Source organism: Falco naumanni, chromosome 12, assembly GCF_017639655.2.
Source record: "Falco naumanni isolate bFalNau1 chromosome 12, bFalNau1.pat, whole genome shotgun sequence".
Classification (NCBI taxonomy): Eukaryota; Metazoa; Chordata; class Aves; order Falconiformes; family Falconidae; genus Falco; species Falco naumanni.
Genome location: NC_054065.1, coordinates 27,486,513 through 27,501,552, shown reverse-complemented (window position 1 = coordinate 27,501,552; position 15,040 = coordinate 27,486,513). Strand labels below are relative to the sequence as shown.

Here is a 15,040-nt window from a genome sequence, read left to right as displayed (position 1 = left end):
GCTGGTACAGTTTTCTAGTCAACGTTGACAGTTTGCCCTGCCAGGATGAGGGTTGTGTCGTGGACCAAGAAAGAAACAGTATTAGTAGAAGTCTCTCTTGACTGTCCCTTACATTTTCCTTAATTCTCTACAGTTGCCAAGCGTATCTTGCAAGCAGCTTGTTAAAGTAACTTTCTTTGAGTTAAAGCGTGCTGCTGTTTGAAACATCAATACTGTTTGTCAAAAGGGGATCTCTTTCGCCTGGTAGGGACTGGGAACCTGCTTCTGAGCTCTACAGACAGGATACGAGTCACTTACAGGGACTAAACAAAGTGTACCTAAGAAACTGGCAAGGAAGCAAAATTTTCTTTTCAGAGCTTCCAAACAGGTACACAATGAAGGAGTTGTTAATTCAGAATGAATGTTCTTAGTATTTAAAAATAACTAGGGTCCTGGTTAAAATCAGGCTTTTTTTGGCAGCAGACTTGGAAAAGACTGAAGCTGTGTGGCTTTAGTATTTCTTGAAATGTTCAGGTAGAACCCTTGGAACTCAACTAGTGGAACTCCGTGGTATTTGAGGTACTAAAACTGAACAAATTAAGGCCTATTATAGCTTGTTAAGGTAGTGTTTCTCCCCTTCGTAGACGGGAATCTCCATGGAAAAACCTGCTTGGTTCTGAAAACAGGTTCTATGATTCATTAAACAGGTATCATCCTGTTGGGATTTGAGACTTTGTAATAACCATTTTGACCAGTTCAGGGTTGGACTTTTTCTACATGGATTGGTAATCACCACATGCACCACCAGGTTCCTCTTCACATGTTGTTTGTCCAGTTGAGCCCATTTTTGGACTGGTTAGAAGCAGAAGGTGTCAAAGCCAAATTGAGATGGCTTAAGAACCAGCTATGAATTTGTGTTAAGTACTGGTTTTCAGGCAGTCACCACCTGCAAAGGCACAAATTCCTGTTGGATACACAGGGATTTAGTGAACCAGTTGCAGTGTTTTGAGAAGCAGGTTTTCAAAACTGTAGGTTTACATACACAGGAATAACAATTTTCCAATTAATTTTCACATCTGCTTTTCACAATTTAAGTAAAGATAACAAACAGATTTTGCCTGACACAAACATCAGAAAGGAAAAAAAAAAAACCCAACCCACAAAAGGACTTGTTAAACATAAATTAGTGGTTCTGTTGGGAACATATTCACAAGTTAGAATTGACATCATGTGTATTTTAAGCTGTAGATCTCAGTTTTGCTCTCTGAAGTGGTAGTCATAATAAAGTGCTGACATGGGAAGCCTTCAGCTTTGAAGAGCTTTCCACAGGTGAATGTGTTACAGAGCCCCTTGGAATTACTGAGTCCAGTTCCAGCCTTGTTTTTCATGAAGGTGTTCATTGTGGTGACTACTTAATCTTTTGTATGAAAAGTTCCCCTTGTAGCTACTTATCTTGGGTGGTGTATTCTGCATGTTGGCATGAATAAAACCTTTATCTTGCATGCTTGATTTAAGGTGTTTTAGGGACTGTCGAGGTTGCCTCGCTGTCCTGTTAGGCAATGCTATGAAAAACCACACGGGAGAGCCATTTAGCCACCTTAGGATCCAATGGCTAGGATTTTCTAAATTTCAGTAGTTAAAGGTTTTCTTAATGGCAACTGCGTTCACCATTAATCTTTCTTCCAAGCAAGCTGAAGAAGTAAAAATAGGGTAATTTTGCAGGGAAGACAGCTAGATTTGCCTGAGATTAGAATTTAGCTAGTTTATAGATTGCAGTGTCTCATATGTGAATGAAGATTGTCTTGCATTTTGGAAAGCAAAAATGGAATACATTCTTAAGACTGAGTGGTGGAGTTTATAAAGAGGCTTTTCTGTTCAGATTTTTGACAGATAGCAGGAATATATAGTATATGATTGCTAGAGCTGTCTTTTTATTCTAAAGATCTGAAACAAAAGAAACATTAAGTAGTCTGTCTGGAGAGCTTTTCTTTAAAGTATTGAAATATTAGACATAAAAATTTTTATTAAAATATTAAAGTATGCTCTTGTTTGGGTTCTTCCATTAAGGCAGCTAGTAGGTGCCTTAACTGCCATGAACTGCATTTGAGAGGACACTGATTCTCTTTTCAGTCGTGTTGGGTAAAGGCTGTAATGCCATAGTGTACGGGAACAAAGCGATAGTCAGTGGAAATGATCAGAAACTTTAGATGGAGAATTTGGGAAAACTCAAGCTGTTCTGCTTGGAGTAAGTCTGTGTTCACAGTTTGAGATGTAAACTGCAAGTAACGCTTTAAATATCAGGTAGGTAATGAAGCAGCCATTGCCAAAGATCTCAACTTGATGAATGTTTCCGAGCAAGGAGTTCTTTCATAACGAGCTAAGCACTGCCTGTATCGAAATAGTTGTGAAAGATCCTGAACTGTGGTTTGTCTTCATAGCATTAGTGCACGCTGCAGATTTTCTGGTGGTTGCAAGGCAAATCCTATTTTCCAGCTTATTCCACTATCCAGTTCTTGAGTATTTTGTTTTCTGTCTTACTCGGTGGATCGTGTATTTCATTTCGGTGTGTTTCAAGCAGTAATAATTTTAGCAATTTCTCTCTTGAAACTTGCATTTAAGCAGCTGTAGACTTGCATCTAAACAGCTGTAACAACTGAGTATTGTGATCTCAAGTGAAGAACCGGTAACAACACGGGATGTTTCTGCACCTCTCTGCTTTGACGCAAAGTCTGGCAGCAAAGGGACAGTTAATACAGTCCCTTCTGACTATTCAGCATGGTTAACTGCTGTCAGTTTTTCCCTAAATGGGTGCCACAAGGCTTGAAATAACTTAACTTGTCAATACGTAGAAATAGTTGTGAAGCATTGAAAAAAATGTCAAGAGGTTTCTACCAGGTGCGCTGGAGTTAAAAGATGGATAGGCTGGGGTGTACCGATTTATAATGGCCTGTCCCAGAATGAATCATTAGCGATGAATATATATATAAAGGTTTTCAGGAATTTTTTTGAATGTGCCAGGCTCTTCAATGACACAGGCATGCCCCATTACATTTAGGGTCTGGGGGAACAAAAATAGGCAATTTGTGTCCCATGTTGTTTCTTAACGTTTTTCACACTGGGGACCTACAAGAGGTAAAGGCATCCACTGGAGAGCACAAACCTGAGAAAGTTCCTGTAGTATCAAAATGACGTTTTGGTGGTATGCCCTTTTCTGTTGAGTGTTTTCCTTCACTTAGCAAGTATGAAAATAGTCCTGTCAGATTATAAAAGTCATCAAAACAATCCAGTATGAGACTCGTTCGGTTCATACTGAACAAAGTATAATCCAGTAATTTCTTCATGGATGAGCTGCTGTCTTGTAAGGGAAGATGCGTGGAGGCTGAAGGCAGTGATTTTGTAAAAACAGGCCAATGAAGAAATACATATAGGTTCACTGTTCCTTTTCTTCCGAGTGAGAGCACAACTTACTTTTTTTGTTAGCTAAATTAAAAGTACATAAATGGAAAGCCTAAAGCAATGGGTCTACTGCTTGTCCCTCACACATTCTGCTTTATTCTGATAAAAGATAGTTTTATGCTGTATATCTGAGAGAAGGCAGAAGTGCAGAACTGTGCCATTCCTACTGGTTTGTCTTTTTTTTGTTCCTTACCGCCTTCCATTGTAATAAATGAGGCTGCACCTTCAGGTAACAAATCCAGAAAAATGGGGTGTTTAATGAATTCCTGCTTTGTAAGAATTTAGAAGTGAGACACTGAGTTTAGGTCAGGCTTTCGTGTTCAGTGATGCCACACACACACAAGGGCGATGAAATAGGGCCCAGTTTAGTCTATTAATACCCTGCCCTTCCTTAACATTAGCGTACTGTGGTAATCCTAAACATCGGGGAAACCTCTTGACATGGAGTGTCAGCAGTTTCATCCACAGCCTCTTTTTGGCTTAACATTTTATAGAGTAACGGAGAGAGAATGTTAGCCAAGATGTGAAAAGCAATTAAGAATAGCAGAACATTCCTCCCTCTGTGGCCCTCACCACCTGTAGTCCATCCCTGCTTTGAAAGAACCATTTTTGTGTTCCCACAGTTAGCATCTAGGTTCTGTCTCTGCTCATACCTGTAGGTGCGCAAGGCCCTGTGAAGTGTAGTAAGTGCATGAGTCTGAGTTACACCTTGTATAAGCAGAAGGGATCAGAACAAAGAAGTGAGAAGGTAGACAGCCCACTTCTTCTGGAATGTGTGTTAAAAATGCAAGGTGATGTGGTAAGCAAGTTTTTGGTATCTTGAGAGAGTATTACATAAGCAAGCGTTGAACGTGACATAGTCAAAACCACTAGAACTTTCTCTCAAGTATATTCCTATAAATCTTACAGCTGTTGCTTATTTGCTTTCATTAGCTTTAGAAAGCAGTTGATGGAATAATTTAAGTGGGAAGGGAGTTAGATAAGGTTGCTCAGCCGTGCCCTGTCAGATGTTGAAAATCTGCAAGGGTGATTCCACAGCATTCACACAGAGCATCAACACGTAGTCACTAGCAGGAGTGTTTCTTTGAGAGGGCCTCTTTTGTAATGAGCAAGCGGTTGAAGAGGGAGAAGGGAAAGCACGTTTGAAGGTGTTCAGCTTTTCATGCCTATTATGAAAAAATCGGAAACCACTGACGGTGAAATCTGTCTGCTACTTGAAAGGGTTTTGTTTTGAACTAATAACTTATTCTTATGGAAATTAATATTTTTCAGTGTGTGGAAAATGTTCCTTCTTGTTGCTTTCTACTGTGTGGTGTTTTGGGTCTGCCTGATATTCCCACCCTCCCACTCGCAACGTTTCTTTTTTTTTTTTGCATTCTGATTCTTTACTATGTTCTCAATAGATGAATGTTAGCAAGTTTGGCGGGGAAGTCCTGTGTGCCCTGTAATAATGAGTGACCAGTAATTCATGGGTCTGTTTTTGTACTGCAGACCAAAATCTACACCAACGGGGCAACCCAGTGCCAATGGAGTACAGTCAGAAGGTCTGGATTATGACAGATTGAAGCAGGTATGTATGCAAGGCTTTCATTAGAAAACTTGGGTATAAGGACCTGTAGCTGTCCGGTATGTGGTTTTAATTGTTTGGTTAACTAGTTCCAAATTTAAATAATGATTTTGTAATTATTAGTCATTCTTTTTCCCCAGACATGTTTGAGTATTCTGACGAGCTGTAAGTGTAGGATGGCAGCTTGCACAGCCCCATTACTTTCTCACAGAAGCTTGTTCCTGCTTTCGCATGAGTAGGGTGTTGGTACCATCTATAGATGGAACTGGCAAAGTGGTTTGCCTGGAAGACCTTCCCCAGACAAACAAGCCCTCAGACCAGTGTTAGCAGAGCAGGTATCACCATGTTGTAATAGCAGGTGTGACCATCCGTGGTCATGAGTTCGGTGGTGAAAGAGCATCCAGTGGTACCACCTTCTGTGTAGCTGTCCTGGTGAAGAGCAGAGGAGCAGCTGGGAAGGGAAGGCGTCAGCAACTGCATTTTCTTGGATGAGGACAAGGCATAACGGGATGCTTTGGAAATTGTTCGGTAACAGTTACCTGTAGGTGATGGGCCTTTGTCAAGTACACTTGCCAAACAGACAAACTGGTGCCACCAGAGGCTCAGCACGGGATCTCTCGTGACTTGTGTGAAGACAGGAGCTGTTGGTTAGGAGCACTGGTGATCTGTAGACTGAGCAGACGTTCCACGTTCTTAAGAACAGGAGCCCCAGAGGAGCAAGTGAGCGTAAGGTATTCGTGTTCCTCTGACTCCTGAGAAGTCCCCGGCTGCTGAGGAGGCCCCAAGATGGAAGGAGGCCCCTTTGCTGCTGCTGTAGGTGCTTTCAGTACAGGTGTCCTTTCGATGGCAGTCGTTGCCTGAGTCGTTGGGCTGATGCTGGCCTGTGCAGACTTGCGTAAGGTCTTTGGAGTTGTCCACATGCAAGAACGCTACCGTGTGGTTTTGCCTTGTTGTGCTTCGTGGTGCATCTGGTAATGTTAAGGGAACCGCGAAGCCAGTGTGCGGCAGGGAGGCCATATTCCTGTGGGTGAGCCCATTTCAGCATGCTGTTGCTGGTGTAGGTGGCCATCTTGAAGAGGGGTGGTGTGATGGGGGTAGCTGGCCTGCTGGTGGCTTGCTGAGTGACGCTTGGGCAAAAGTGATTTTGGGGAGTGATGTGCTTTTGCTGTTGCCGGGGGGGCTCTGCCTTCGGGAGTCTGTAGAGTGGTGGTTGGTTGTACAGCGAGTGGGTTCCAGGCTTGGTGGGTTCGGGGGTGTGGGTGGTTGTAGGGCCGTGGCGGTGGTGTCGGCAGCAGTGGGGTTTAGTGGCATGGATTGTGGAGCTGCCAGTGAAGGATCTCCCTCAAGTGCTGTTTTGATGAATGGGTTGGTCCCCGAGTGGAGAGGGAGGTTCTGGAGAGTGGGTTGCAGCTTGGTGGTTGGTTCTAGAGCAGGTTCCAACTCTGTGGTTGGCTCCTGGAGCGTGATCCCGTGCAGTGACTGGTTCTGGATTGGGTTCCTGCTTAGGAGTCACTTCTGGAGTGGGTCTGGCTCTGTGGGTGATTCTAGATCAGGTTCTGGCTTGGTGTGTGGTTCTACAGTGGGTTCTGGCCTGGTGGGTGGTTCTAGAATCTAGTTCAGGGGGTACTCCTGGCATCTCCGGAGGGTTTGCGGTACTCTTGCTTACAGCTTCCATGAAATGCTGCTGCTGAGCGTAGTCTGGCTGCCTTTATTTTTCCCTTCTGTCTTTTTTTTTTTTTCTTCTTCTTTTTTTCCCCTGTATGGGTGCTTTTTGTTTTTTCTTTCTTCTCTGTTGTTCTTTTGAGTTGAAGACACAGAGGATGGGGATTCTCTCATCCCATAGAGCACAGCTCTCCCAAGTTTCCAGCACACTGACTCTTGCTGCCTCTGATAAAACTCTTTTCTCTGGAGGCAAAATAGTCTCACACTCTATTTCTGCTGGACCCGTGGCAAGCTCTTGTTTGCCACTGCCCTTCCCGGCAGCTGGTGGCCACACTCCTGCTCCAAGGCTTCGTGCCGTTTGTCCAAAAGTCTTGTCTAAGACTTGGTGAATCGGGAGACCTGCCTCTGCAGCTTTGGTACGTGCTCTTAGGCCAGGAATGACTTCGGGCAGGGAAGGTGTGTCCATGCGTGTGTCTTCCACCAGCAGCTCGTAAAGGACTCAGCAAGCACGCTGGGGTTGCAAACAGCACGCTGACCCCAAAGCTGAAAAAGAAACAGCTGAGATCTGCTGGGTGAGTTTCCTGCTGCCTGAAGATCTGGCCAGGAGGGGATGGTCTCCTGTGCAGAAACAGACCCTGCCCCCACCCTACTTGTAAAAGCATCATCACCAAATCATCAGCTAATGTGGCTTAGACAAAAGGATGGAGAAAACAGCAAGTAGGGGGTGGCACTTCACTCCAGCACCTTCATTCCTTCACATTCCACTTGGTAACTGGGAATACCTTGATAACTTGATATCCACACACACCCTTTTTTTTCCCCTGTGAATATTTTCTTGGGTTGCGGTTTTTAATTAGCTACTTCTTGCTTTCCACATCACATTTCATTTGTAGGATGAAATCTGTAGGAAAGCTTTCTTATTTGAAAGGGATGTGCCAAGTATTTTTCTTTTTCTTTTTTTTTTATTTAACAATGACATTAGTGTAGCATTCTAACTTCAGTATGTCCCTTCTCTCATAAGTTCTACAGGAATCAATTTTGTAGGACTTCTGCAGAAGGTTTTTTCTTCATTGTACCTGCAGTGAGAATGTTTTAGGGATGCTTTAGGTTTTGGGGATTAATTTGGAAGCTAAAGAGTGAGTTATGCGTTTCAGAAGGGTTAAAGGTTGGAAGAATTTCAGATTTCTCTCTGCAGAAAACTACAGGTGGTAAAACTAATCTATTATTTATGCTCTGACACCATAGGACATTTTAGATGAAATGAGGAAGGAGTTAACGAAATTAAAGGAAGAACTCATTGATGGTAGGTACCAATTTTTTTGCTGCAGCTGTTTACAGTAAGTATCTGCAGGTGCACAGCAATGTAAATATGTTCTTTGCCTGAGAATGGTGCACTGGTAAGTGTCACTTTGTTCTTAGTCTGGCGGCATACTTCCATTTGTGCCAGACCTGTTCTGATAGATAGGCTTCAATGTTTTCTCTCCTGTGTGTTTTGTTTTAATAGAGTATTGACACCAGCTAGCCTCTTCTAAAAGTGGTTGAAGGGTTGCTGTATTGGAGGGATTTCCAGAAAAAGGAGGGGGGGAAGTTGCATTAAACAGATACCACTGCTGGTAAAATATCAGTTGTCATCAGCTGATGTCGTAGAAGGAGCTGGCTGCTTTGGGGCGATGGAGCGCAGGGCTTTCCCCTGTGTTTTGACCGTGCTGTGTACCACAGCCCTTTAGAACGGAACAATGCAAACAAGGAAGGGCCCTGAGGCTGCTCTTGAAACAAATAAAAGAAAAATTAAAATAAATGAGCCCACACACATGCTCCTTGATAATCCTAGTGGTAGTAATAGTCATCAGGTAAGGTCGTAGACTTGCAGAACTGAAAAATAAGATACTGATAAAAATTTAAGAGGAGGATGGAGGGTACTGCCTGGTTGAGAATGCCATTTGTCTGAAGCCACGTGAAGCTGTCTTACGCATAAGTTATGTTATGGAGCAGGGTGAGCTGCCCTTAAGGGCTCAGTTGTGTATTCGGGCTTTCTGCCTTGACTTTGACTATTTGATTTGTTAATTTCTCTCTCTCTTTCTTTCTTTCCAGCTATCAGGCAGGAACTCAGCAAGTCGAATACTGCATAGAAAGACTAGTACTAAGCCGATGTGACTCTTTAACTTGGTATAAAACTGACTACGTTTTGTGAGCTGTTAGAAGAAAACGGAGACAGACAAACACTTGGAAGGAGGGAGAAACAACCTATTCTGAAAAGCTTCAGACGCGTCACTCCGGTGATATGCTATTCCCCTCCTAGTTTGCAGCTTTTTTCTGACCTTTACAGCAGGGTGGAAAAGACTCATAAAGTTACTGTAATGATTATGCAGAAATTCCTACACCTATCAGACGAGATCACAGTGCTTTGAAGTCTACTCATGTCAAGATAAAATTGCACATGTTTCAGAATTTGTTGTTAAGACAAAAAACAGGGAAAAGCTTGGGAAGGCTTTTCAGAGAGGTTTTCTTTATTAATGAAGGAGTTAGCAAGTTATACTGTTGTACTTCAAATGTATCTCAGGTTTGTCTTCCTATCATATCTGATATTTCCATGAATAATTTAAAAGATCAGATGTGTAGAAGTTCAGTTCACAAAACATGGAACAATTAGAAACGCGTGCTTTTAAAGGGCAATATTTGTAAGTGAATGACCTAGACAGTGATGACATATCAAGATTTTGGAATTTTATGATAGGAAGCCTCTCTAGTTAGCCTTCATGCAATTTTATAGGAAAATAAAAAAAAGCAAATACAGTCCAGAGTTTAAAGATGTAGATGCCTTCCTACATTGTTACGATGCTTTACCAAATCTAAGACTTCTACATAATGCGAATCAGCAGTCAAATGTAAATCATTAGTATGTTGTAGATTTACAGTAGATTTTGGGGCTTTTTTTAGATTTATGCATGTGGACATTTTTGTAATGTAACACAACACAGCCAGCTTTTTAATTAAAAGAAAAATTGCATGTCACAGAGTAGCCTTTTCATTTGTAAGGCTTAATTTATGCCCAGAAAGATGCGGGATGAGGGAGGGGGAAGGTGACACATTTTTATTACTTTCTACACTTTTCCTTCATCTTACATGCATGTGTAATAATGAGGAAAACATGACTTTTTATCAGTAACCATGTTAATGGAACCAGGTACTTAGTCCTTTTGTATCTTTTTTCAGTTTTCTATTTGAAATTCAGTACTACTTCCATAATGGTTCTGAAACTCCCATGGGAACCTCACTCATTTCTCGGTGAGAGAACAAACGTGTAGGCATCCGAGTTACTGAGGATGCCCCTATGTAAGTGCATTGTCCTTTACCATTTTATCATGGTCCTCTGCTTCACTCTTTTGAGACTCCTTTTTTGATCGTTTAATGAAACGGGACAGCAGTTAGCTACCTTAGAATGACAGAGCATCAGGTCACAGTAAATGGCCCCTTATCCTAATTTATCTGCCACCCTCCTTCCAAAAAATACAAAACCAACAAAAAAACCCCCACAGCTCCACACAACCCAAACCCTGAAAAACAGCAGTGGTGTATACCATTGGTTTTGGTCAACAGTTAGCAAATCATTTGTAGGGGAGATGCCACCTTTCTGTTTCCCAGGGTTTTCAGATTTTATGCTTGTACGTAATTTTTTTCCATTTTTTTTTAACGTGGTACAGTTCAGTGGGATAGAAATTCTGTGAACTGGATCTGTAGTACTTCGGACAAAGAGTATGGATCAAAATCTTCCCTTTTCCTTTGCACTGTCAATTTTTCTGAGCCGTAACAGTGCCATGTTTGCTTTGGGGTCTGTGCTGACCCAAAAGAAAAGTTTACTTACAACTTTTGGAGAGATTAATGTTTCAGCTTAAAAGTACATGCAGCTCCATTCGTAGGACAAATGCTTTTAATACCATACTGTCTCAAGTGCTGAATACCAAAGCAAAACAGCACTTACAGCTTTGGAAAGGCTTCAGTGGGGAAATTTTTCTCCACTTCCAACATTTCCTGTTTCTATAGGTTCAGATTTTAAGAGAACACTACAGTGGAAATGCTACTTAACTCCATTTATTAATTTTTTTAAAAGAAAGAAGAAAAACAAAAACATTTTTCTGCATGCATTTATTGAAGGCATTAAAACCAATCCATAGTAAGCTTGTCAAGTACTGGTTTTCTGAAAACAAGAGGAGGCATTTTCATCTTTGTTGATGTAACTTTTTGTTTTATATGGACTTTTTAAGCATTAAGGACGTTTACCCTTGTCAGAAATCATGTTGGATTTGTTTCTAGGAGAGTTCAGGAGTAGCATAGTGGAATAGCGTGAATGGGTGTAAGTGGTCCAAAATTAAAGGCTGAACTACTAGATTGTGCAAGGAACTGGCTTATGCACTAAACGTTTTGTGCCTTGGTCTACAATTAACATGATTTCTGTTTAAAAGAAAAAGGAACAGATGTCGTCTTTTGTGCTGCTTCTACGTACATACTTTCTGTAATCCCAAACTGCCGAATTGGTTCTTTCCAGAAAATCGGATTGAATTAAAGATTACTGTAGACATTTCCTGTCCTACTGACAGTTGCACCGTTTCCAGAGATTTCAGTATTGAAAATGAACTGCAGAAGCTAAGATTTATTTTGCTTACTGGTTACTAAGTTCTTTAAAAACCATATTGTGGTGGTTCTGTGCTTTTGTACAATGGATGTCTTAAGCTGAGGCAGTTTAAGGGATCCTTTCTCATGCCAGGAAGGCTTTGCTTTCCTCAACACTGTGATCTGACCTGTGATAAACCTGCACTATAGACAAGTGGCTACCAAGTCAACTGCAAACCAACTGAATGTAAAAATCTTAGTGCTGGTGCTGAAATCTCTTCAGATAGTCATAATGATTTCCAGTTCATTGTTTTAAAAAGTTACCAAGCATCAAGTGTCAATCAAAGACTGAAGATGATCACTAATGAATGTTGACTTTTCATGCATTTAGGTTTACCTTCTTTTTAGTTCCTCAGTTCATTCTCTGCTATTTTTATCATATTGTGTCATTTTAAATTTCTTACATGCTAACGTTTTGTTTGAGCGAATGAAATAAAATTGCAATATATACATGTTGCCACCATTTATTTCTGGAGCTTCATAGAAGACTCTCTGGGGTTTACTACTAGAATTCCTAACATTTTTAATGACTGTGATCATTCCTTACTTGTTGATTCCACCCCTCCTTTCTGTTTCTCCATCAGAAAATTCAGTAGAGAAAAATAAATACTTACCTTACAAAGAATGTAATTGCAGGGACTGTGGAACATTCACGAATGGTAACTGCTGTACATAAATTAAAATCCATTTTAAACATACGATTTGATTTATATTCTCACATGGCATACACTTCGGTTTCTGTATCCATGGAGGACTTGAAAGGGAGGGAGGAGGAAAGACTGGAGGCAAAATAACTGCAGTTAGTCCAACTTTTTCTCTTGCTGCTCTTATGTTCATGAATTATTTTCAATACTAGTAATAAAGAAAACCTACCATGAAAGGTTAATGTAGCTTTCTGTACACTAAGGACACTTTTGCTCAGTTTGTCTTACAGCAGAATATTGAGAGTAGCTGTTCAAATGTCCTTGACTTAGCATCCTGAAAGCTGTACTTCTCTACTGTTGTTGGTTTTTGTTCAGAGGGATAATGGGATAATCCTGCTTTGGCAAACCATTGGACCTAGTGCCAATTTTGGCACCAAACTTAATGAGTTACAAAGGGTTTTTTAAAATAAAATTATCACTAGATTCTAAAATGGTCTGCTATTATTGGGGTAGTGGTTAGGCAACAAGTATAAACTTTTCTGGTTTGAATTTCTGAGCAGTGCTACTGAGCGTGCCCGTCAGTGTCCAGAGATGAACGGTACCTGCTTTTTAAAGTTGTGTATGACAGAAGTGGGAAGGTGGTGGCAGTTGATCAAACTGGTGATTATCCGCACTTTACAGAGGCTCTTCTGAAAACGTTTACTCAAGCTCAGTTCCACTGCGAAGTACGACTTGCCAGCATGTCTCTTACAACTCGTTGTACAAAGCTTTGCAAAATCAAGAGTCTCTCTGGTGTTGGTCGGTGAACAAGGCTGGGCTGATGGGGAGCAAGGAAGAAGCTTCCCACCCCGGCGTAGTACCCCACACTGACAGTTCTTGGGGGGACTAAATTTTCCTGACTCTGTGGGCTATTGCTGGGCTGGGGTTGGCAGAGAGAGGGTGAAAAGGGAAGGAAGGAGTTGGTGATCTCCGTGGCATCAGGGCCAGTGCAAAGTACTTGAAGAACAGGCTAAAGTTCACTTAAATAATTTGTCTTAGGGGGTGATTTTCTGGTGTGAAAAAGCTGAGGATTGTTTAATGCTCGGTTACAATGTTATCTAGGACAGTCTTAATGGAGAGAGAAGTACTAAGTCTGTTAAATCAACTCTTAGAATATATATTTACACATTCAAAAGACTGTATCTCTGAGTCGGCCCATACGAATGTCTGACAGGAGTTAATAGGGACGGTCACCAAAGCCTGTTGAAATTGATATGTCAGAAAATATATTGAAGTTGATTTAGGGTTATAATCTCAAGAAAATGTGTAGTAGGACTTGGCAAAGTGCCCACGATAGGGAATATATAGGAGGTATAGTTCTGGATGTTGGGAAGGCTCAGCAAAACCGTGGTCACGGCACTAGTGTCTGTATGTTGCCTCATACCGGCCCCTTGGTTCATTGCACAGGGGATTCTTCAGGTACTTGGTTGTCACAGTGATGCTGAAAGTCAAGGAGCTTTGTCAAATTACCTCCATTTTAATGAGCTCTTGCTCATTATATAAATGTGTCTATTTCGCAGAGCTCAGTGTCCTGAATCTTGCTCGGTGAGTATTCTTTATCTGCTGTCCTACCTTGATAAACTGCTAAATGGCAAAGATGTGGAGCAACTGCTGCAGGTAAGCTGTATTGCTGCTCTGGCTGTTGCAGCTGTTGGCTGACACCTTTCTCTGTTGAGGTGCTTAATTTTGCCATCACTATTCAAGTGAAGTGGACTGCCTTCTCCCCCCTTCCCAGCCTATATCAGAGCTGTTAACTGGTGCGATTTCACTTTCTTTGTGACTGCAGACCTCTTCTGCAACTGCCTAAACACAGTAGAGTTGGAAGTGACCTCCCATCATCGTCCTATGCTGACCACCTTAAGTGCATTTTTTTTATCACCAGCCAGCTGGAGCCACTCAAGTCCCAACCTACTCTCTGAACAACTTTCAACTCCACAATAAAATTCTTTATGCTAACTGTGCTCTAAGTGTGCCGACCTATAGCCTGGTTTTCTTTGCAGAGCCTCTAGGAGTTGGTCTGCAAGCTGCTGACACGGGCAGAGAAAAACAGAACGGTAGCAGGGAAGTGGGTGTAAGAAGAGAAAGCATAAGGAAGTTCTGGTAGTGTTCAGTGTAGGCTGATACCTGCAGGGAAGAAATAAGTGCAGCTGCAAAGGCCTGGAAATTCACAAACAGGTTTCGAACCCCATCCGGATGCTGCTGGAATCAGCAAGTTGAGGTAGTCAGCAGAGGTGGCTTTCTGAGCTATCTGAAGGCTCCTTGCTCATTTAAAATACATGTTAAATAATTACCTTGGTGTTGAAGGTGAGTTATCTGCTGGTTGACATTTTTCTCCAAAGGGGAGTCTGATCCTGATGGAGTTGGTCCATCGAGGGACTTCACAGGGTAAGTGAAAAATCCTTTTCCTTGTTCAGAGTGATCATAGGGACGCAGTCCTGAGGAGTGCTGGCTGATGCTGCGGGGTGCCTGCGATGCTGGAAAGGCGCCGGCATTCGTGGAAGACTGTTGGCAAGTATGCTGGTCTCATCAGCAGATCTTCAAGAATAACTAGAACGATCTGCATTAGTGTGATGCTTCTCATACCCTGACCTGAAGGGCAAAGCTTCACGTTTTGCGTATGTTGTGGCCTCAAAATGTTATTTTCAGATGTTTGCCAGCGTTGGATTGTCAGAGGTGAGAATCTTTCTATATCCTACTGTTATGCTACATGTTACTGGTTGTATGGGAATAGAGCTCTTGGTTACGGGGCCACTTCATGCGTTCAACCTCCCAAAAGTGACTTTTGAAGTAGGAGTTAGTCACTTAGAAAGCTGAAATTAGCGCTGTTACGTGCTCTGATGGAGTGCATGTAAAGAGGAGGTGAACATCGCACCCAGAAGCGGTGGGAAAGCTGAGGAGCTCGGTCTTGTCAGACCCTGGAAGCTCAGGTGCATCAGAGCTGCAGTGCCTAATAAATACTCGGTGCCCAAAGGGAGAGCGCTGCTCGCTAGGGATGCGTGGGCTCAGGCTTTGGTGGTCAGGAGGC

The 15,040-nt window shown here is 42.0% G+C and overlaps 1 protein-coding gene across 10 annotated transcripts in view; it reads left to right on the top strand.

Annotated features, from left to right (window-relative positions):
- ENAH (ENAH actin regulator) overlaps nt 1–11,782 on the top strand; it is a 99,077-nt gene extending 87,295 nt beyond the window's left edge. For 7 of the 10 annotated variants that reach the window (XM_040611690.1, XM_040611696.1, XM_040611698.1 and 4 more), the window contains 4 exons: nt 624–686; nt 4,927–5,005; nt 7,910–7,967; nt 8,756–11,782. In XM_040611690.1, the coding sequence (XP_040467624.1) occupies nt 624–686; nt 4,927–5,005; nt 7,910–7,967; nt 8,756–8,793 (238 nt within the window). In that variant the 3' untranslated portion in view covers nt 8,794–11,782. The remainder of the gene's footprint in view (nt 1–623; nt 687–4,926; nt 5,006–7,909; nt 7,968–8,755) is intronic. The other 3 variants (XM_040611695.1, XM_040611697.1, XM_040611699.1) reach the window with 1 other exon arrangement.
- Nucleotides 11,783–15,040: the final 3,258 nt, after the last annotated feature.